Source organism: Bombina bombina, chromosome 2, assembly GCF_027579735.1.
Source record: "Bombina bombina isolate aBomBom1 chromosome 2, aBomBom1.pri, whole genome shotgun sequence".
NCBI classification, from domain to species: Eukaryota; Metazoa; Chordata; class Amphibia; order Anura; family Bombinatoridae; genus Bombina; species Bombina bombina.
Genome location: NC_069500.1, coordinates 240,666,637 through 240,683,891, shown reverse-complemented (window position 1 = coordinate 240,683,891; position 17,255 = coordinate 240,666,637). Strand labels below are relative to the sequence as shown.

At 39.0% G+C, this 17,255-nt stretch overlaps 1 protein-coding gene across 2 annotated transcripts in view; it reads left to right on the top strand.

Moving 5' to 3' along the window:
• Positions 1-17,255, top strand: part of SKIC3 (SKI3 subunit of superkiller complex) — a 403,595-nt gene that overhangs the window by 95,237 nt on the left and 291,103 nt on the right. For both annotated transcript variants that reach the window (XM_053701496.1, XM_053701495.1), the window contains exons 13-14: positions 13,381-13,484; positions 15,101-15,227. In XM_053701496.1, coding sequence (XP_053557471.1) covers positions 13,381-13,484; positions 15,101-15,227 — 231 coding nt within the window. The remainder of the gene's footprint in view (positions 1-13,380; positions 13,485-15,100; positions 15,228-17,255) is intronic.

The window sequence follows — 17,255 nt, the reverse complement described above, 5'->3', positions numbered from 1 at the left end:
AACATTGAGCCAATCCCATTGATGATGGGCCTGCCCTCAACATTCTCCAAGGTCTTGTGTACCTTTGGGAGAAGATTGAAGGTAGGAATTTTGGGGTTTCTGGCATATAAGAAATCACAAGTGCCATCATCAAAAAATCCCCCTTCCATCCCATCATCAATCAGGTGTGAGAGTTCCTTTTGAAACCTAGAGGTGGGGTCAAAATCTAATATGATATATTGTTTAGGGTCATTTAGTTGTCGGAGAGCATCTTTAATAAAGAACTCCCTGTCCATTAAAACAACAGACCCTCCCTTATCTGCTGCCCTCACCACCAGATTTTTATTTTCACTTAAATCCTTAAGCACAATTCTTTCTTTAGCGCTAAGGTTACCCTTCGTTCCAAGTACAGAGGTGTATGCCAATTTATTTAAATCATCCTCCACCCTCCTCTGGAATTTTTCCAGGATGGGTCCCCTTGACTGAATAGGGTAAAATTTGGATACACCTCTGAATCTGGGACCAATGGTACTTGTGTTGGCGGGATCCGTGTCCACACAATAATTCTCCCTCTGTAATGACTCCAAATCCACCACATTACAACATTCTTCAAAAGTTAAGTTTGCTCTTATTTCCTTGGCTAAATCATCTACAAAGACATTTTCAACCAAGTCATTTTTGAAATGCTTTTTTAATGTTAATGATCTGATAAGTTTATTCACATCATCTAATGTGGTGAATAAATCAAAGTCATCAGTCGGTACAAAATTGAGTCCCAAACCCAGGACCTTCTCCTCAACCTTGCTCAATGTATGACTAGAAAGGTTAATAACCGATGTCAGTTGTACTTCCTGCCCTAATATCTCCTCCTGGTTGAGAACCTTGTTTTTAAATGTTACCTTCTGGATATGTTCAAGGCACGGACATTCACATTCACTGAGCAGCGATAAACTACCCCTGTAAGACATAGCACTAGAGATATAATTCCCACCCCGGTACAGTCTAACACAGGTGGCAGAGGGAGAGGAAGGGGTAGACAGTCTAGATATCAGGATCTAGATAGAGTCAATGATGCCCCTACACCCAGTACTGCCACTTCTGTGGAACGGGAGAGGGGTGAGATTGAACAGGTTTTTTCCAGGCCCCCCGCAGGACAAGAAGGGGGGGGGGAGAGGTGGAGAACATTTAAAAACAAGGTTCTCAACCAGGAGGAGATATCAGGGCAGGAAGTACAACTGACACCGGTTATTAACCTTTCTAGTCATACATTGAGCAAGGTTGAGGAGAAGGTCCTGGGTATATTGCACTTGCTCCAAAACACTTTGACCCCTCAAAAAAGTTCTGTGCTCATATATGTGCTTTAAACAATGTGCTGATATAGCGCTGATCCTGGGGACCCACCTTAAGTCTTCATTGCTCTAGATCCTCTCTCTCCGAAATCTGTGCATCCACAGTAGCCTGGAGGTCGAGCAGCAGCGTGGATCCCTACAGCGTAAGGTAAGGAGAGTACAGGTAAGGAGAGTCCACGGCCGGAATAGGCCGATAATCCAACGTAGTGCTATGTCTTACAGGGGTAGTTTATCGCTGCTCAGTGAATGTGAATGTCCGTGCCTTGAACATATCCAGAAGGTAACATTTAAAAACAAGGTTCTCAACCAGGAGGAGATATTAGGGCAGGAAGTACAACTGACACCGGTTATTAACCTTTCTAGTCATACATTGAGCAAGGTTGAGGAGAAGGTCCTGGGTTTGGGACTCAATTTTGTACCGACTGATGACTTTGATTTATTCACCACATTAGATGATGTGAATAAACTTATCAGATCATTAACATTAAAAAAGCATTTAAAAAATGACTTGGTTGAAAATGTCTTTGTAGGTGATTCAGCCAAGGAAATAAGAGCAAACTTAACTTTTGAAGAATGTTGTAATGTGGTGGATTTGGAGTCATTACAGAGGGAGAATTATTGTGTGGACACGGATCCCGCCAACACAAGTACCATTGGTCCCAGATTCAGAGGTGTATCCAAATTTTACCCTATTCAGTCAAGGGGACCCATCCTGGAAAAATTCCAGAGAAGGGTGGAGGATGATTTAAATAAATTGGCATACACCTCTGTACTTGGAACGAAGGGTAACCTTAGCGCTAAAGAAAGAATTGCGCTTAAGGATTTAAGTGAAAATAAAAATCTGGTGGTGAGGGCAGCAGATAAGGGAGGGTCTGTTGTTTTAATGGACAGGGAGTTCTTTATTAAAGATGCTCTCCGACAACTAAATGACCCTAAACAATATATCATATTAGATTTTGACCCCACCTCTAGGTTTCAAAAGGAACTCTCACACCTGATTGATGATGGGATGGAAGGGGGATTTTTTGATGATGGCACTTGTGATTTCTTATATGCCAGAAACCCCAAAATTCCTACCTTCAATCTTCTCCCAAAGGTACACAAGACCTTGGAGAATGTTGAGGGCAGGCCCATCATCAGTGGGATTGGCTCAATGTTGGAACCTTTATCTAGGAGGCTAGACTGCCTTCTACAACCCCTAGTGGGGGAACTCCTTAGTCACTTGAGGGATACTAAACAGCTTCTCACAGAAATAGAAATGATACCTTGGAAAAGGAGGGCTATGGCTGGTTATCAGTGGATGTCAAGTCATTATATTCGTCTATTCCACATAGATCTGGTCTTGAAGCCATATCCTTCTTTCTAAGGAGATCTACTGAATATAGCGATGACTTCATCAGGTTTGTTGTCAGGGTTACCGAATTCCTGCTTACCCATAACTTTTTTGTGTTTGAACGTCTTTTCTATCTCCAGAGGTGTGGCACAGCCATGGGAGCAAAATTTGCTCCCTCTTACGCCAACCTTTACATGGGTTGGTGGGAGCTGTGCCACATCTTTGGAGATATAAACAGTCAAAGGGGCAAAATCGTCTATTATCGTCGCTATATAGACGATTTGCTCTTTATTTGGGATGGAAGTTTAGAGGAAGCACAGGAATTCGTAGGGCATTTGAATGTCAATAATGCCAGTCTACAGTTTACCCATGAATTTGGGTCTTCTAGGATTAATTTCTTGGATGTTACCCTTCATGGTGAGGGATCAGAATATGTAAAGGTTGAGCTATATAGAAAACCTATAACTAGAAATACTCTATTACATGCTCACAGTAGCCATCCTAAACAGGTTTTTAAGTCAGTCTTGAAGGGTCAGTTCACTAGGGTAAAAAGGAATTGTACCCGGGACAGTGAACACTTTAAGCATGAAACCGAACTTTTCAAAAAATTCCAAGAGAGGGGGTACCCCATACAGGATATCATCAGGGCCCGGGAGGAAGTAAGGGCCATATAGAGGGCCACCCCTCTTAGTGAGAAGCAATCAGTATGTGATGCTAAATATGAACAGTTAACTTTTGTGACTCAGTTTAGCAGGCAATATTACCAGGTGTGTAATATTATACGCAAACATATGACATTACTTAGGGCTGATGATGAACTTGCACATATTGCCACACAAAAGGTGAGGTTTGCCTTCAGAAGAGGCAAAACCATAGGCAACTATGTAGCCCCCACGCAATTGAAACAGGATGAAACCAATATATCCTCTAGTTTAAGATATAAAGGAGTCTACAAATGTAGTTATAGTAGCTGCATAGCATGTGGACATGAAAAATTGGGCAATGTATTCAGAAGTGCACACTCGGGAGAGACATTTGCACACAGGGCACTTTTCAATTGCAGATCCACATATGCAGTCTATCTCCTCAATTGTGACTCATGTGACATCCAATATACAGGTCAAACGTCTCGACAGGTCAGAACCAGGATAAGGGAACACATAAATGACATCAAGTCAGGCAAACTAACTACCCCCTTAGTGAACCACTTCAAGATAAAACACAACAAAGATCCAGGGACATTGTCATGGACGATTATTGAAGTGGTAAACACAAATAATAGGGGGGTGACAGGGATAATTTGCTCCTTAAGAGGGAGGTGTTTTGGATACACAGGTTGCACACCAGGATGCCCAATGGGCTTAATTCTGAATATGACTTGATCAATTTCTGGTGTTAACCTGTGTATCTTTCCAAAAAGACACTGTACGATGATGTATGGGTATGGAATGTGGTTCTCCCCCTAAGTAGCCTTTTACATATGTATATATATATACATAGGGGTAAGAAGTAGATATACCCCCCTTGTCCTGGTTTCCAACATTCTCTATCAACCCTTTATTATTATTATTATCATTATTATTTTCATGTTTAGAACAATATTTGTGATTCAATAGGTATTCTTTCTTAAATCACTAATTTAAGATATAAACAAGGAACACAAAGGATTATATTGAGCCTATACAATTAGCTCAGGCAGTCTTATATGGCTGCGCATCCTAACTATGTATCTATGTGAAATGCAATTTGAGCAGTGCAGATATATGTATACACATATATGTTGATAATAATTTTTATGTTCTTCCAGTAGTGTCTACATATGTATAACAAGAAATGTTCTGTAAATACCATTACTATTATTACTATTTCAATTTCGTTATATATATATGCATAAGAAAGATTTATATGAAGTGGATAATATGGTCTTACTATCCTAAATTAGGGCAATTGTCTAACACACAGGTGGAGGTGGGTGTCACCCACGTAGCATAAGTTTTTAACCTATCACAGGTGATCTGTCTCTTTAAATAAGTGATTAAGCTTACACCCTTCAGCTACGATTACGGCATTTGCCGAAACGCGTCAGCATCAGGGTACGTGGGGAACCACCACTCCACCTTTGCCCCAGAGGTTTAAAGCTTTTTCCTAAGTGTCTCCTGCTGTCTTTTTAATACCTGAATAAAGGACACTTTTGTTTTGTGAACTACCCGGTGCCTCTGCTTGTTCATTTTGCTGTTTCTTTTCTAGGGACTCTGATAGATTCTGTAGAAATGAAAATTTACCTGACGGAGTCCAGGTTATCAAAGCTTCTAAATTCCTGCCGGGTTCTTCATTCCATTCCGCGCCCTTCGGTGGCTCAGTGTATGGAAGTAATCGGCTTAATGATAGCGGCAATGGACATAGTGCCGTTTGCACGCTTACATCTCAGACCGCTGCAGCTATGCATGCTCAGTCAGTGGAACGGGGATTACACAGATTTGTCTCCTCAACTGAATCTGGACCAAGTGACCAGGGATTCTCTTCTCTGGTGGCTATCTCGGGTCCATCTGTCCAAAGGTATGACCTTTCGCAGGCCAGATTGGACAATTGTAACAACAGATGCCAGCCTTCTAGGTTGGGGTGCAGTCTGGAACTCCCTGAAGGCTCAGGGATCGTGGACTCAGGAGGAGTCTCTCCTTCCAATAAATATTCTGGAGCAAAGAGCGATATTCAATGCTCTTCAGGCTTGGCCTCAGTTAGCAACTCTGAGGTACATCAGATTTCAGTCGGACAACATCACGACTGCGGCTTACATCAACCATCAAGGGGGAACAAGAAGTTCCCAAGCGATGTTAGAAGTCTCAAAGATAATTCACTGGGCAGAGATTCACTCCTGCCACCTATCAGCTATCCATATCCCAGGTGTAGAGAACTGGGAGGCGGATTTTCTAAGTCGACAGACTTTTCATCCGGTGGAGTGGGAACTCCATCCGGAGGTGTTTGCACAAGTGATTCATCGCTGGGGCAAACCAGAACTGGATCTCATGGCGTCTCGACAGAACGCCAAGCTTCCTTGTTACGGATCCAGGTCCAGGGACCCCAGGGCGACGCTGATAGACGCCATAGCAGCGCCCTGGTCTTTCAACCTGGCTTATGTGTTTCCACCGTTTCCTCTGCTCCCTCGTCTGATTGCCAAGATCAAGCAGGAGAGAGCATCGGTGATTCTAATAGCGCCTGCGTGGCCACGCAGGACCTGGTATGCAGATCTAGTGGACATGTCATCATTGCCACCATGGACTCTGCCTCTGAGACAGGACCTTCTACTTCAGGGTCCTCTCCTCCATCTAAATCTAATTTCTCTAAGACTGACTGCATGGAGATTGAACGCTTGATTTTATCAAAGCGTGGCTTCTCCGAGTCAGTCCTTGATACCTTAATCCAGGCACGAAAGCCTGTCACTAGGAAAATTTACCATAAGATATGGCGTAAATATCTTTATTGGTGCGAATCCAAGGGTTACTCATGGAGTAAGGTTAGGATTCCCAGGATATTATCTTTTCTCCAAGAAGGCTTGGAAAAAGGTTTGTCAGCTAGTTCCTTAAAGGGACAGATTTCTGCTCTGTCTATTCTTTTGCACAAGCGTCTGGCAGATGTTCCAGACGTTCAGGCATTTTGTCAGGCTTTAGTCAGAATCAAGCCTGTGTTCAAACCTGTTGCTCCACCATGGAGCTTAAATTTGGTTCTTAAGGTTCTTCAAGGAGTTCCGTTTGAACTCTTCATTCCATAGATATAAAGCATTTATCTTGGAAAGTCCTTTTTTTGGTAGCTATTTCCTCGGCTCGTAGAGTGTCTGAGCTGAGATTTTTCATTCTGATAAGGTAGTCCTGCGTACCAAGCCTGGGTTTTTACCTAAGGTGGTATCTAACAAGAATATCAATCAAGAGATTGTTGTTCCATCCTTGTGTCCCAATCCTTCTTCAAGGAAGGAACGTCTTTTACATAATCTGGACGTGGTTCGTGCTTTAAAGTTTTACTTACAAGCTACTAAAGATTTTCGACAAACATCTGCTTTGTTTGTTGTTTACTCTGGACAGAGGAGAGGTCAAAAGGCTTCGGCAACCTCTTTCTTTTTGGCTAAGAAGCATAATACGCTTAGCCTATGAGACTGCTGGACAGCAGCCTCCTGAAAGGATTACAGCTCATTCTACTAGAGCTGTGGCTTCCACTTGGGCCTTTAAAAATGAGGCTTCTGTTGAACAGATTTGCAATGCGGCGACTTGGTCTTCGCTTCATACTTTTTCAAAATTCTACAAATTTGATACTTTTGCTTCTTCGGAGGCTATTTTTGGGAGAAAGGTTTTACAGGCAGTGGTACCTTCCGTTTAAGTACCTGCCTTGTCCCTCCCTTCATCCGTGTACTTTAGCTTTGGTATTGGTATCCCACAAGTAATGGATGATCCATGGACTGGATACACCTTACAAGAGAAAACACAATTTATGCTTACCTGATAAATTTATTTCTCTTGTGGTGTATCCAGTCCACGGCCCGCCCTGTCATTTTAAGACAGGTTATTTTTAAATTTAAACTACAGTCACCACTGCACCCTGTGGTTTCTCCTTTCTCTGCTTGTTTTCGGTCGAATGACTGGATATGGTAGTGAGGGGAGGAGCTATATAACAGCTTTGCTGTGGGTCCTCTTGCAACTTCCTGTTGGGAATGAGAATATCCCACAAGTAATGGATGATCCGTGGACTGGATACACCACAAGAGAAATAAATTTATCAGGTAAGCATAAATTGTGTTTTTTTCCCATCAGTGACCCCCATTTTGTATAGAATTTGTATAAAGTGCAATGTATAGCAATACACAGAGTGGTAAAAGCACACAGTAACTCTCACAGGCAACAATATGGAGGTGCGCAAAGAGGGACATTGAGAAGAAGACCTAGATACGCAATCTAACAGAGGCACACAAAAGAACATAGGCATGTAGAGCAATACTGAGAGAATGGCTAAAAAACACAGTAACATACTGGCACAAAAAGGGACATAGACGCACAGAAATACAAACATGCCAAGGGACATATCACACAATCTATTTTAACTAACTTTTGAAAAACTACTTATTGCAACTTCTTAGAGGAGAATACTTCTTTCTTTAATAAAATAAATGTGATCAGCCATTAATAAGCTTTAAAAGTATATGAAATCCCAAAAATGTCTTGTGACAGAGCATGCCATTTTAAAAAAGATTCCTATTTATTTCTGTTATAAAATATGCTTCATTAACATGATATTCTGTGTTGAAGAGATACTTAGGTATTCATCTGGAGCACTACATGGCAGGAAATAGTGCTGCCATATAGTGCTCTTACAAATGGATAACATTCTTGCAAAACTGATGCCATATAGTGCTCCAGAATGGGCCAGCAACAAAAGATACCAAGAGAACAAAGAAACATTGAAAAAAGCAGTACATTAGAAAGTGTTTTAAAGTCGCATGCTCTTTCGGAATCATGAAAGAAACATTTTGGGTTTCATATTCCTTAAATGGTTTTTTTTTGTGTGGCTTATTTGTGAAGCTCCATTTGCAGTTTTGAAACCCATGCTGTGCATGCTCAATCATGCATGCCTGCAGCAACACTTTAAGAAGTAGCAGTCATTTAACCCTCCTCCGTATTTAGCTTTTAAATTTTGCAGGCTTTGGCGCTTCTTACGTTTTTGGGGATTCTTGACCTCCCAGCCCCGACAGCTGACATATTGGGAAAAATGTGGGTCTCTAGGATTCCACCACGTAGGTCCCTCTAGGTTTCGTATAGACATAACTCTCGTTCCCCTATATTTTACAAATTAGCATATATTCTATCATGGGAGAGGTCCTTAAATTTTACATGGAAAACAGATTGATTGGTCCAAAACAGTCACAGGTGCAAGAGCAGCCTTTCATTGTGTCACACTTAACAAACTATCACCTAGATCACGAGTTTTGCGTTAGGCTTAAAAAGCAGCGTTGGCTGGTCCCAACACTGCTTTTTAACGCCCGCTGATATTACGAGTCTTGCAGGTACAGGTGTACCGCTCACTTTTTTGGCCATACTTGGAAATACCGCAAATCCACTTATGTAAATTGCGTATCCTATTTTTTCAATGGGACTTGCATAGCGCCGGTATTACGAGTCTTCCAAAAAGTGAGCGGTAGTCCCTCTCCTGTCAACACTGGTACCGCATTTTAAAGTCAGTAGTTACGAGTTTTACACTACAACGCCGTAGCATAAAACTCTTAACTAAAGTGCTAAAAAGTACACTAATACCAATAAACTACCTATTAACCCCTAAAACGAGGCCCTCCCATATCTCAAACACTAAAAGAAAATTTTTAACCCCCAATCTGCTGAACCGGACATCGCCGCCACTATAATAAATATATTAACCCCTAAACCGCTGCACTCCCGCCTCGCAAACATTAGTTAAATATTATTAACCCCTAATCTGCAGTCTCTAACATCGCAGACACCTACCTACATTTATTAACCCCTAATCTGCCACCCCCTACGCCGCCGCCACTATACTAAAGTTATTAACCCCTAAATCTAAGTCTAACCCTAACCCCCCCTAACTTAAATATAATTTAAATAAATCTAAATAAAATTACTATAATTAACTAAATTATTCCTATTTAAAACTAAATACTTACCTATAAAATAAACCCTAAGATAGCTACAATATTACTAATAGTTACATTGTATCTATCTTAGGGTTTATTTTTATTTTACAGGCAAGTTTGTATTTATTTTGACTAGGTAGAATAGTTACTAAATAGTTATTTAAATAAATACAAATTTACCTGTTAAATAAAACCTAACCTAAGTTACACTAACACCTAACACTACACTATAATTAAATTAATTAATTCCCTAAATTAAATACAATTAAATAAAATTAGCTAAAGTACAAACACTAAATTACAGAAAATAATAAAGAAATTACAAGATTTTTTTAAACTAATTACACCTAATCTAATCCCCCTAACAAAATTAAAAAGCCCCCCCAAAATAAAAAAAAGCCCTACCCTACACTAAATTACAAATTACAAATAGCCCTTAAAAGGGCCTTTTGCGGGGCATTGCCCCAAAGTAATCAGCTCTTTTACCTGTAAAAAATGTTACAAATCCCCCCCCAACATTAAAACCCACCACCCACACAACCAACCCTACTCTAAAACCCACCCAATACCCCCTTAAAAAAACTAACACTAACCCCTTGAAGATCACCTTACTGGGAGAAGTCTTCGTCCAACCGGGCCGAAGTCCTCAACGAAGCCGGCAGAAGTAGTCCTCCAGACGGGCAAGAGTGGTCCTCCAGACGGGCAGAAGTCTTCATCCAGACGGCATCTTCTATCTTCATCCATCCGGCGCGGAGCGGGTCCATCTTCAAGACATCCGGCGCGGAGCATCCTCTTCCAACGAAGTATTCTTACTAAATGACTGTTCCTTTAAATTACGTCATCCAAGATGGCGTCCCTTCAATTCCGATTGTCTGATAGAATTCTATCAGCCAATCGGAATTAAGGTATAAAAAATCCTATTGGCTGATGCAATCAGCCAATAGGATTGAAGTTCAATCCTATTGGCTGATTGGAACAGCCAATAGGATTGAGCTCGCATTCTATTGGCTGTTCCAATCAGCCAATAAGATTGAACTTCAATCCTATTGGCTGATTGCATCAGCCAATAGGATTTTTTATACCTTAATTCCGATTGGCTGATAGAATTCTATCAGCCAATCAGAATCTAAGGGACGCCATCTTGGATGACGTCTCTTAAAGGAACCTACATTCTTCAGTCGCCGTGGAAAGAAGAGGATGCTCCGCGTCGGATGTCTTGAAGATGGACCCGCTCCGCGCTGGATGGATGAAGATAGAAGATGTCGTCTGGATGAAGACTTCTGCCCGTCTGGAGGACCACTTCTGCCGGATTTGTTGAGGACTTCGGCCCGGTTGGATGAAGACTTTTCCCGGTAAGGTGATCTTCAAGGGGTTAGTGTTAGGTTTTTTTAATGGGGTATTGGGTGGGTTTTAGAGTAGGGTTGGTTGTGTGGGTGGTGGGTTTTAATGTTGGGGGGTGGATTTGTAATTTTTCTTACAGGTAAAAGAGCTGATTACTTTGGGGCAATGCCCCACAAAAGGCCCTTTTAAGGGCTATTTGTAATTTAGTGTAGGGTAGGGCTTTTTTTATTTTGGGGGGGCTTTTTTATTTTGTTAAGGGGATTAGATTAGGTGTAATTAGTTTAAAAATCTTATAATTTGTTTATTTATAGTGTTGTGTTTTTTTTTGTACTTTAGCTAATTTTATTTAATTGTATTTAATTATATTTAATTTAGGGAATTAATTTAATTATAGTGTAGTGTTAGGTGTAATTGTAACTTAGGTTAGGTTTTATTTTACACGTACTTTTGTATTTATTTTAGCTAGGTAGTTTATTAAATAGTTAATAACTATTTAATAACTATTCTACCTAGTTAAAATAAATACAAAGTTGCCTGTAAGATAAAAATAAACCCTAAACTAGCTACATTGTAATTATAGTTATATTGTAGCTGTCTTAGGGTTTATTTTATAGGTAAGTATTTAGTTTTAAATAGGAATAATTTAGTTAATGATAGTAATTTTATTTAGATTTATTTAAATTATATTTAAGTTGGGGGGGTTAGGGTTAGACTTAGGTTTAGGGGTTAATATATTTATTATAGTGGCAGCGGCGTTGGGGGCGGCAGATTAAGGGTTAATAAGTGTAGGTAGGTTGCGGCGACATTTGGGGACGGCAAATTAGGGGTTAACAAATATAATGTTGGTGTCGGCTATGTTGGGGGCAGCAGATTAGGGGTTCATAAGTATAATGTAGGTGGCGGCGGTGTCCGGAGCGGCAGATTAGGGGTTAATAATATAATGTAGGTGTCAGCGATGTCGGGGGCGGCAGATTAGGGGTTAATAAGTGTAATATTAGGGGTGTTTAGACTCGGGGTTCATGTTAGGGTGTTAGGTGTAGACATACATTTTATTTCCCCATATGAATCAATGGGGCTGCGTTAGGAGCTAAACGCTGCTTTTTTGCAGGTGTTAGACTTTTTTTCAGCCGGCTCTCCCCGTTGATTCCTATGGGGAAATTGTGCACGAGCACGTTACACCAGCTCACCGCTAACGTAAGCAGCGCTGGTATTGGAGTGAGATTTTGAGCAAAATTTTGCTCAACGCTCACTTCTTGTCTTTTAACGCCGGGTTTGTAAAAACCCGTAATACCAGCGCTGTATGTAAGTGAGCGGTGAGCATAAACTGCTCGTTAGCACCGCATAGCCTCTAATGCAAAACTCATAATCTAGGTGTGTGTTAAAACCGTTACTTAGTGGCACCTAACTTCTCAGGGGCTTATATAAAAGTTCTGTGTTCAACTCACCCTTATGTTAGAGGAATTGCGGAGAGGTAGGTAGCCCAGCCCATATTTAGTGGGAATGTCCGCAACTCACTAGATTCTGGAGTATTCTCTTTGTGAAGTATGTTAAAACCGGGGATCCACATTCCAAACAAGGCTCATGCAGGCCTATTCCATCTTAACCTGTATTACTTGCCTCTTCCAAATTGATCTGACATTAAGGACTTCTTTGACTCTAAGAATATGTCTTCTAATAACAAAATTGACCTTCATTGTCTGTCTAATATGGGATATTTGGAGAAAAGTAAAATCTTTAACATGTCACCCCCCCCCCCCCCTTTTTATGGTACAGCTACAACCCCACTATATTCTGACCTAGTGCTTTCCTATTCTTTTTCCTTATACACACCCGCTTTCTTCTTAAGTTGCTATTCACTCTATATGAAATTAATTTCAGTACTGTGTTATAGCCCTTGGTGTTATGCTTAGTTATTAAGCCAATATTATGTACTGCATTGTAAGTTTGAATTGTAACCGTTTCACAGATTACCATGTACTTTATCTCTATAATTTGTCACTATGTTCATATACTTTTTTAATGTTGTTTGTTTATTCTCATTTCTAATATAGCATGATTAAAAAATGGAAACAAAAAGAGTATAAACAAAAAAACAACAGCAACAAACTACTGCTTTCTAACCTCTCCACCACCATAGAAGTGCCAAATTAAAATCAACCCACACTCATCAGACAGGGTGATTTGACAACCCATGTTCTCACATGATTTGTTGCGCAAGAGCAGAGCATGGGATTTCACAAGAGAGCTTTCGTGAAATCTTAAGTTCAAAGCTACATCACCAGTGTCAATTTCAGGGGGAAAGATTTCCTGTCTAGTAACTTGTCTGCCCATTCTTAAATATACCTGCAAGTATAATAATAAAACATATTAGTTTAGTTGACTGCAATGCATTACTATATTAAAAAAAAGCATTTTAAACTACTATAGTAAAGAAACATTATACTGAAAATGTAAATGGGGCTATTTTGCCCCTGCAATTTTTTTTATGAAAAATAATGCAGTTAAAAATAGCTGCTTCTGTATGCAGTCACACTCCTGTGAATGGTCCATACGCATTAGTTCGAGTTTCTAAAAGCCCCAAGCTATATAAGTTCTGTCACAGCTGATTCTGATTTTGAAAAAGAAAAAACTTTAAAAAATAGATTTGTTTATACAGATTTATGGTGATGTGGTTTGTTCTTTTTTGCTTCAACCCTTTTAAATTTAGTTTTTCTCAATTTGTTTTTCTTTTTTAGATTTTAATGGAACTAAGAAAAATGAATCCCATGTTGGCAGAAACCAATTTTCTTGAGGGCCAACTCCATTATATTGAGAAGAATTATGGTGAGGCAGAAAAAAGGTATGTCTGCATGATGTAAAAATGTATATAACCATACATAAATAAATATAAATATAGCACTGTGGAAACTGGCACAAACTGGATTCCAAATGGGTAATCTTTAATGTTCATGTGTACAGTAAAGATTATCACATTCAAAAGTCTAGTGAGTTCTATTTTTCATTGTTTGATAGTTCTGTAGTAATACACTAATCACCCTCGCTGGGGTATAACCAAAAGACGGTTATCTGTGTGTGTGTATATGTTGTTGGGTACTTTAGATTTCAGAAATAAAGCTTCTGTAAACACTGGTGAGAAATACAATTATGTCCTTAAAAAAAGTCAACAATATTAGTCAGATTTTTATACACAGGAAAAAATTACACTTTAATGGCTCCTTGTACTAACAGGCGGGCGGACAGCTTCTCAGCTCGCTAAGCTGTCCGCCCGCCTTTGCGACACATGGGCAGCGGATCTGTTAATCCACTGGCCCGTATGTATAATTTCACACTCATTGGAGTGTGTAATGTCCGCCCCTTCATCACGCGACTGAAGGGGCTGTCAATCACCTAGAGCGAGCGAGCTCTCTGTTATTTTCCCTTGCCACCTCAGAGGTGGTGTAGGGTGTAAGAAGCAGCGGTCTAATGACCGCTGCGTCTTACATTGCAGGAAACAGGCTTGCATATGCGAACCTGCCCCGTAAGGGCTCCGGAGCAGCTTTCGCTGCTTCGTACATTGAGCCCTTAAAGATCAAATCCAAATTTTGACCATTTAGAATGAAATTAAAAGCCAAATGAAACTAAAATAATGTTATGCCCTGTGACATACATTCTTCATATCTTACAAGCTTGTTGTGATCTTATTTTAGTAAACTTCACATGAGTTTCCAATTGTTCTATGTTGGTGCTTCACCATTGTCAGAGATGTGTTTTTTTTCTTTAACGGACCACTAAATACATATAAAAATACAATGAAACTGCGCTCACTTTGAATTTGAAATAAGCAGTAGAATTTTTTTTGGCAAATTTCAAAGTTAATCCAGTGTGTATCATGTGACAGCCATTAGCCAATCACAAAATGCGTTTACGTTTATACTGTGCACTTCTCCAAATGCTCTGTAGGTGCTGGAGCATCAAAGTATGCATATAAAAAAAATGCTCATTTTGATAATGGAAGTAAATTGGACAGTTGTTTAAAACTGCATTTCTAGCTGATTAATAAAATGTTAATTTTGACTTTAGTGTCCCTTTAATATTTTGCTTATTGTTCTGATGGATTTGCTATCCCTTTGAGTGTGCAATTATTGTATTTGCTGCCTAACATTCAGGAGCAGTTTTGTTTTCTAATAGATAGGTATAGATTATGTAATGCTTCTATTATGATGGCTCTTTACACAATAATATTGTCTATCATTTTTGTAGATACAATCTGAAGATGTGTCCAGCATATTTTAATTTTTCACAAATAAAAAAATGGCATGAAAATAAAATAAAACGTTTTATTTATAAACTTTCTACTATACCAATTGTACTATTTCTCAACATATTTCATAACTGCATGCAGAATAATGTATGACAAAACCATTCATTTTGTTCAAATATGTGAAGCATTGCTTGACCTAATAGTTGTGACTTCAGTTTTCAGAGTGCTATTGAAAAGAAACCTGAAAATGCTAAATTTTACTTTTATCTTGGACTGACGTACTGGTTTATGAGTGAGGAGACAAGGAGAGATAAAGCAAAGGCCATTACTCAGTTTTTAAAGGTAATTATATCCTAAGAATTATTTGAAAATGATATGAATTTCTGCAATTTACCCCAACTATCATCCAGTGGCACTTTAAACTTTAATATGCATACATAAACCATGAAAAATACCTGGCTCCTAGATTTTTGGGCTGGCTCCTAGATTTTTGGGCTGGCTCCTAGATTTTTGGTCTGGCTCCTAGATTTTTGGGCTGGCTCCTAGATTTTGAACATATTTGTCAAGCACTGCTTTAAAGTACACAATGCCACTCTGATTTGCATCAGCAAAATATTATAAACAAAATATTACACGCTTAGGAAAAAAGGTCAATTAAAGCAAATTTGTTCTGCTGTTATTTACTTTTCAGGGTTTGTATTGTGTTTAAATATTGATAGTAGCAGGAGACAATCACAAATGTAATGACTAAACAGCATATGAAAATTATGATTAATGAGCAAAACATTTTTTTTTAATATCAGATACTAAAACTTTTATTATTCTATAGCCTGAAAACCTGTTCAAACCCAGAGAAAACCTAAAGGTTTTGTATTTTTAGAATCTTAACATTAACTTAAATAATGAATAATTAATATCTATATCCCAAAAAAATAATGTACAAGAATATTTCCTTAAAAAAAATCTGTAAATCAAAACAAAACTGGTTCAGTTTAGTGCCATTTACATTGCATTGTTAAATGAAAAGTGTCTTATTTTGCTTGTATCCCAGGACCAGAAGGGGGATGTGGCTTGTAACTTTATAATGATGCACTTTTGGCCCCATTTTGGTATTTTCCAGCAACTTGTGTCTATCTATTAGTTACTACAGTGTGTTTGCAGATGAGTTTTATCCAGAGGAGACTGTTCATAACATGTTTGAGTTTAGCTACTTGCAGTGATGTATTTTGGGGATATTCCTGAGATTACATCTCTTCTTATCACCCTTCTGCAGAATACCTTCTCATGATGCATAAATCCAAACATGTTCACTCTTATACTGATACTAGGCTTTAAAGAGACACTTAACCCAAATTTCTTCTATGATGATTCAGTTAGAAAATACAATTTTAAATAACATTACAATATACTTCTAATATCTAATTTGCTTCATTTTTTAGATACTTTGTTGAAGAAATAGCAATGCACATGTGTGAGCCAATCAAATGAGGCATCTATGTGCAACCACCAATCAGCTGCTACGGGGCATATCTAGATATGCTTTTAAGCAAAGGGTATCACGAGAATGAAGCAAATTAGATAATAGAAGTAAATTAGAAAGTTGTTTAAAATGGCATGCTCTTTCTAAAGCATGAAAGAAAAATTTGAGGTTTCATGTCCCTTTAAGTCTGCCCAGAGGGCAGTCTATGGTTAAAAAATCCAAACACCCCCTAATCTAATACTAAACTACAAATAACCCTTAAAAGGGTCTTTTGTAGGACATTGTCCTAAGTTACTTACAAAAAGGACCAATTACCCCTCTCAGTAAAACCCCCACCCAACCAACCCACCCAAAATAAAAAAAAAACTAACACTTAAAAAAACCTACCCATTGCCCCTAAAAGGGCATTTGTGTGGGCATTGTCATTCAGCTCTTTTACTGCCCTTAAAGGGACACTGGACCCAAATTTTTTCTTTCGTGATTCAGAAAGAGCATGCCATTTTATGCAACTTTCTAATTTACTCCTATTATCAAATTTTCTTCATTCTCTTGGTATCTTTATTTGAAATGCAAGAATGTAAGTTTAGATGCCGGCCCATTTGTGGTGAACAACCGGGTTGTTCTTGCTGATTGGTGGATAAATTCACCCACCAATCAACAAGTGCTGTCCATGGCACTGAACCAAAAAATAACGTAGATGCCTTCTTTTTCAAATAAAGATAGCAAGAGAACGAAGAAAAATTGATAATAGGAGTAAATTAGAAAGTTGCTTAAAATTACATGCTCTATCTGAATCACGAAAGAAAATTTTTTTGGGTTCAGTGTCCCTTTAAAAGGACAATCAGCTCTTTTACAGCCCATTAAATCTCAACTCTTAAAAAAATCCTAAG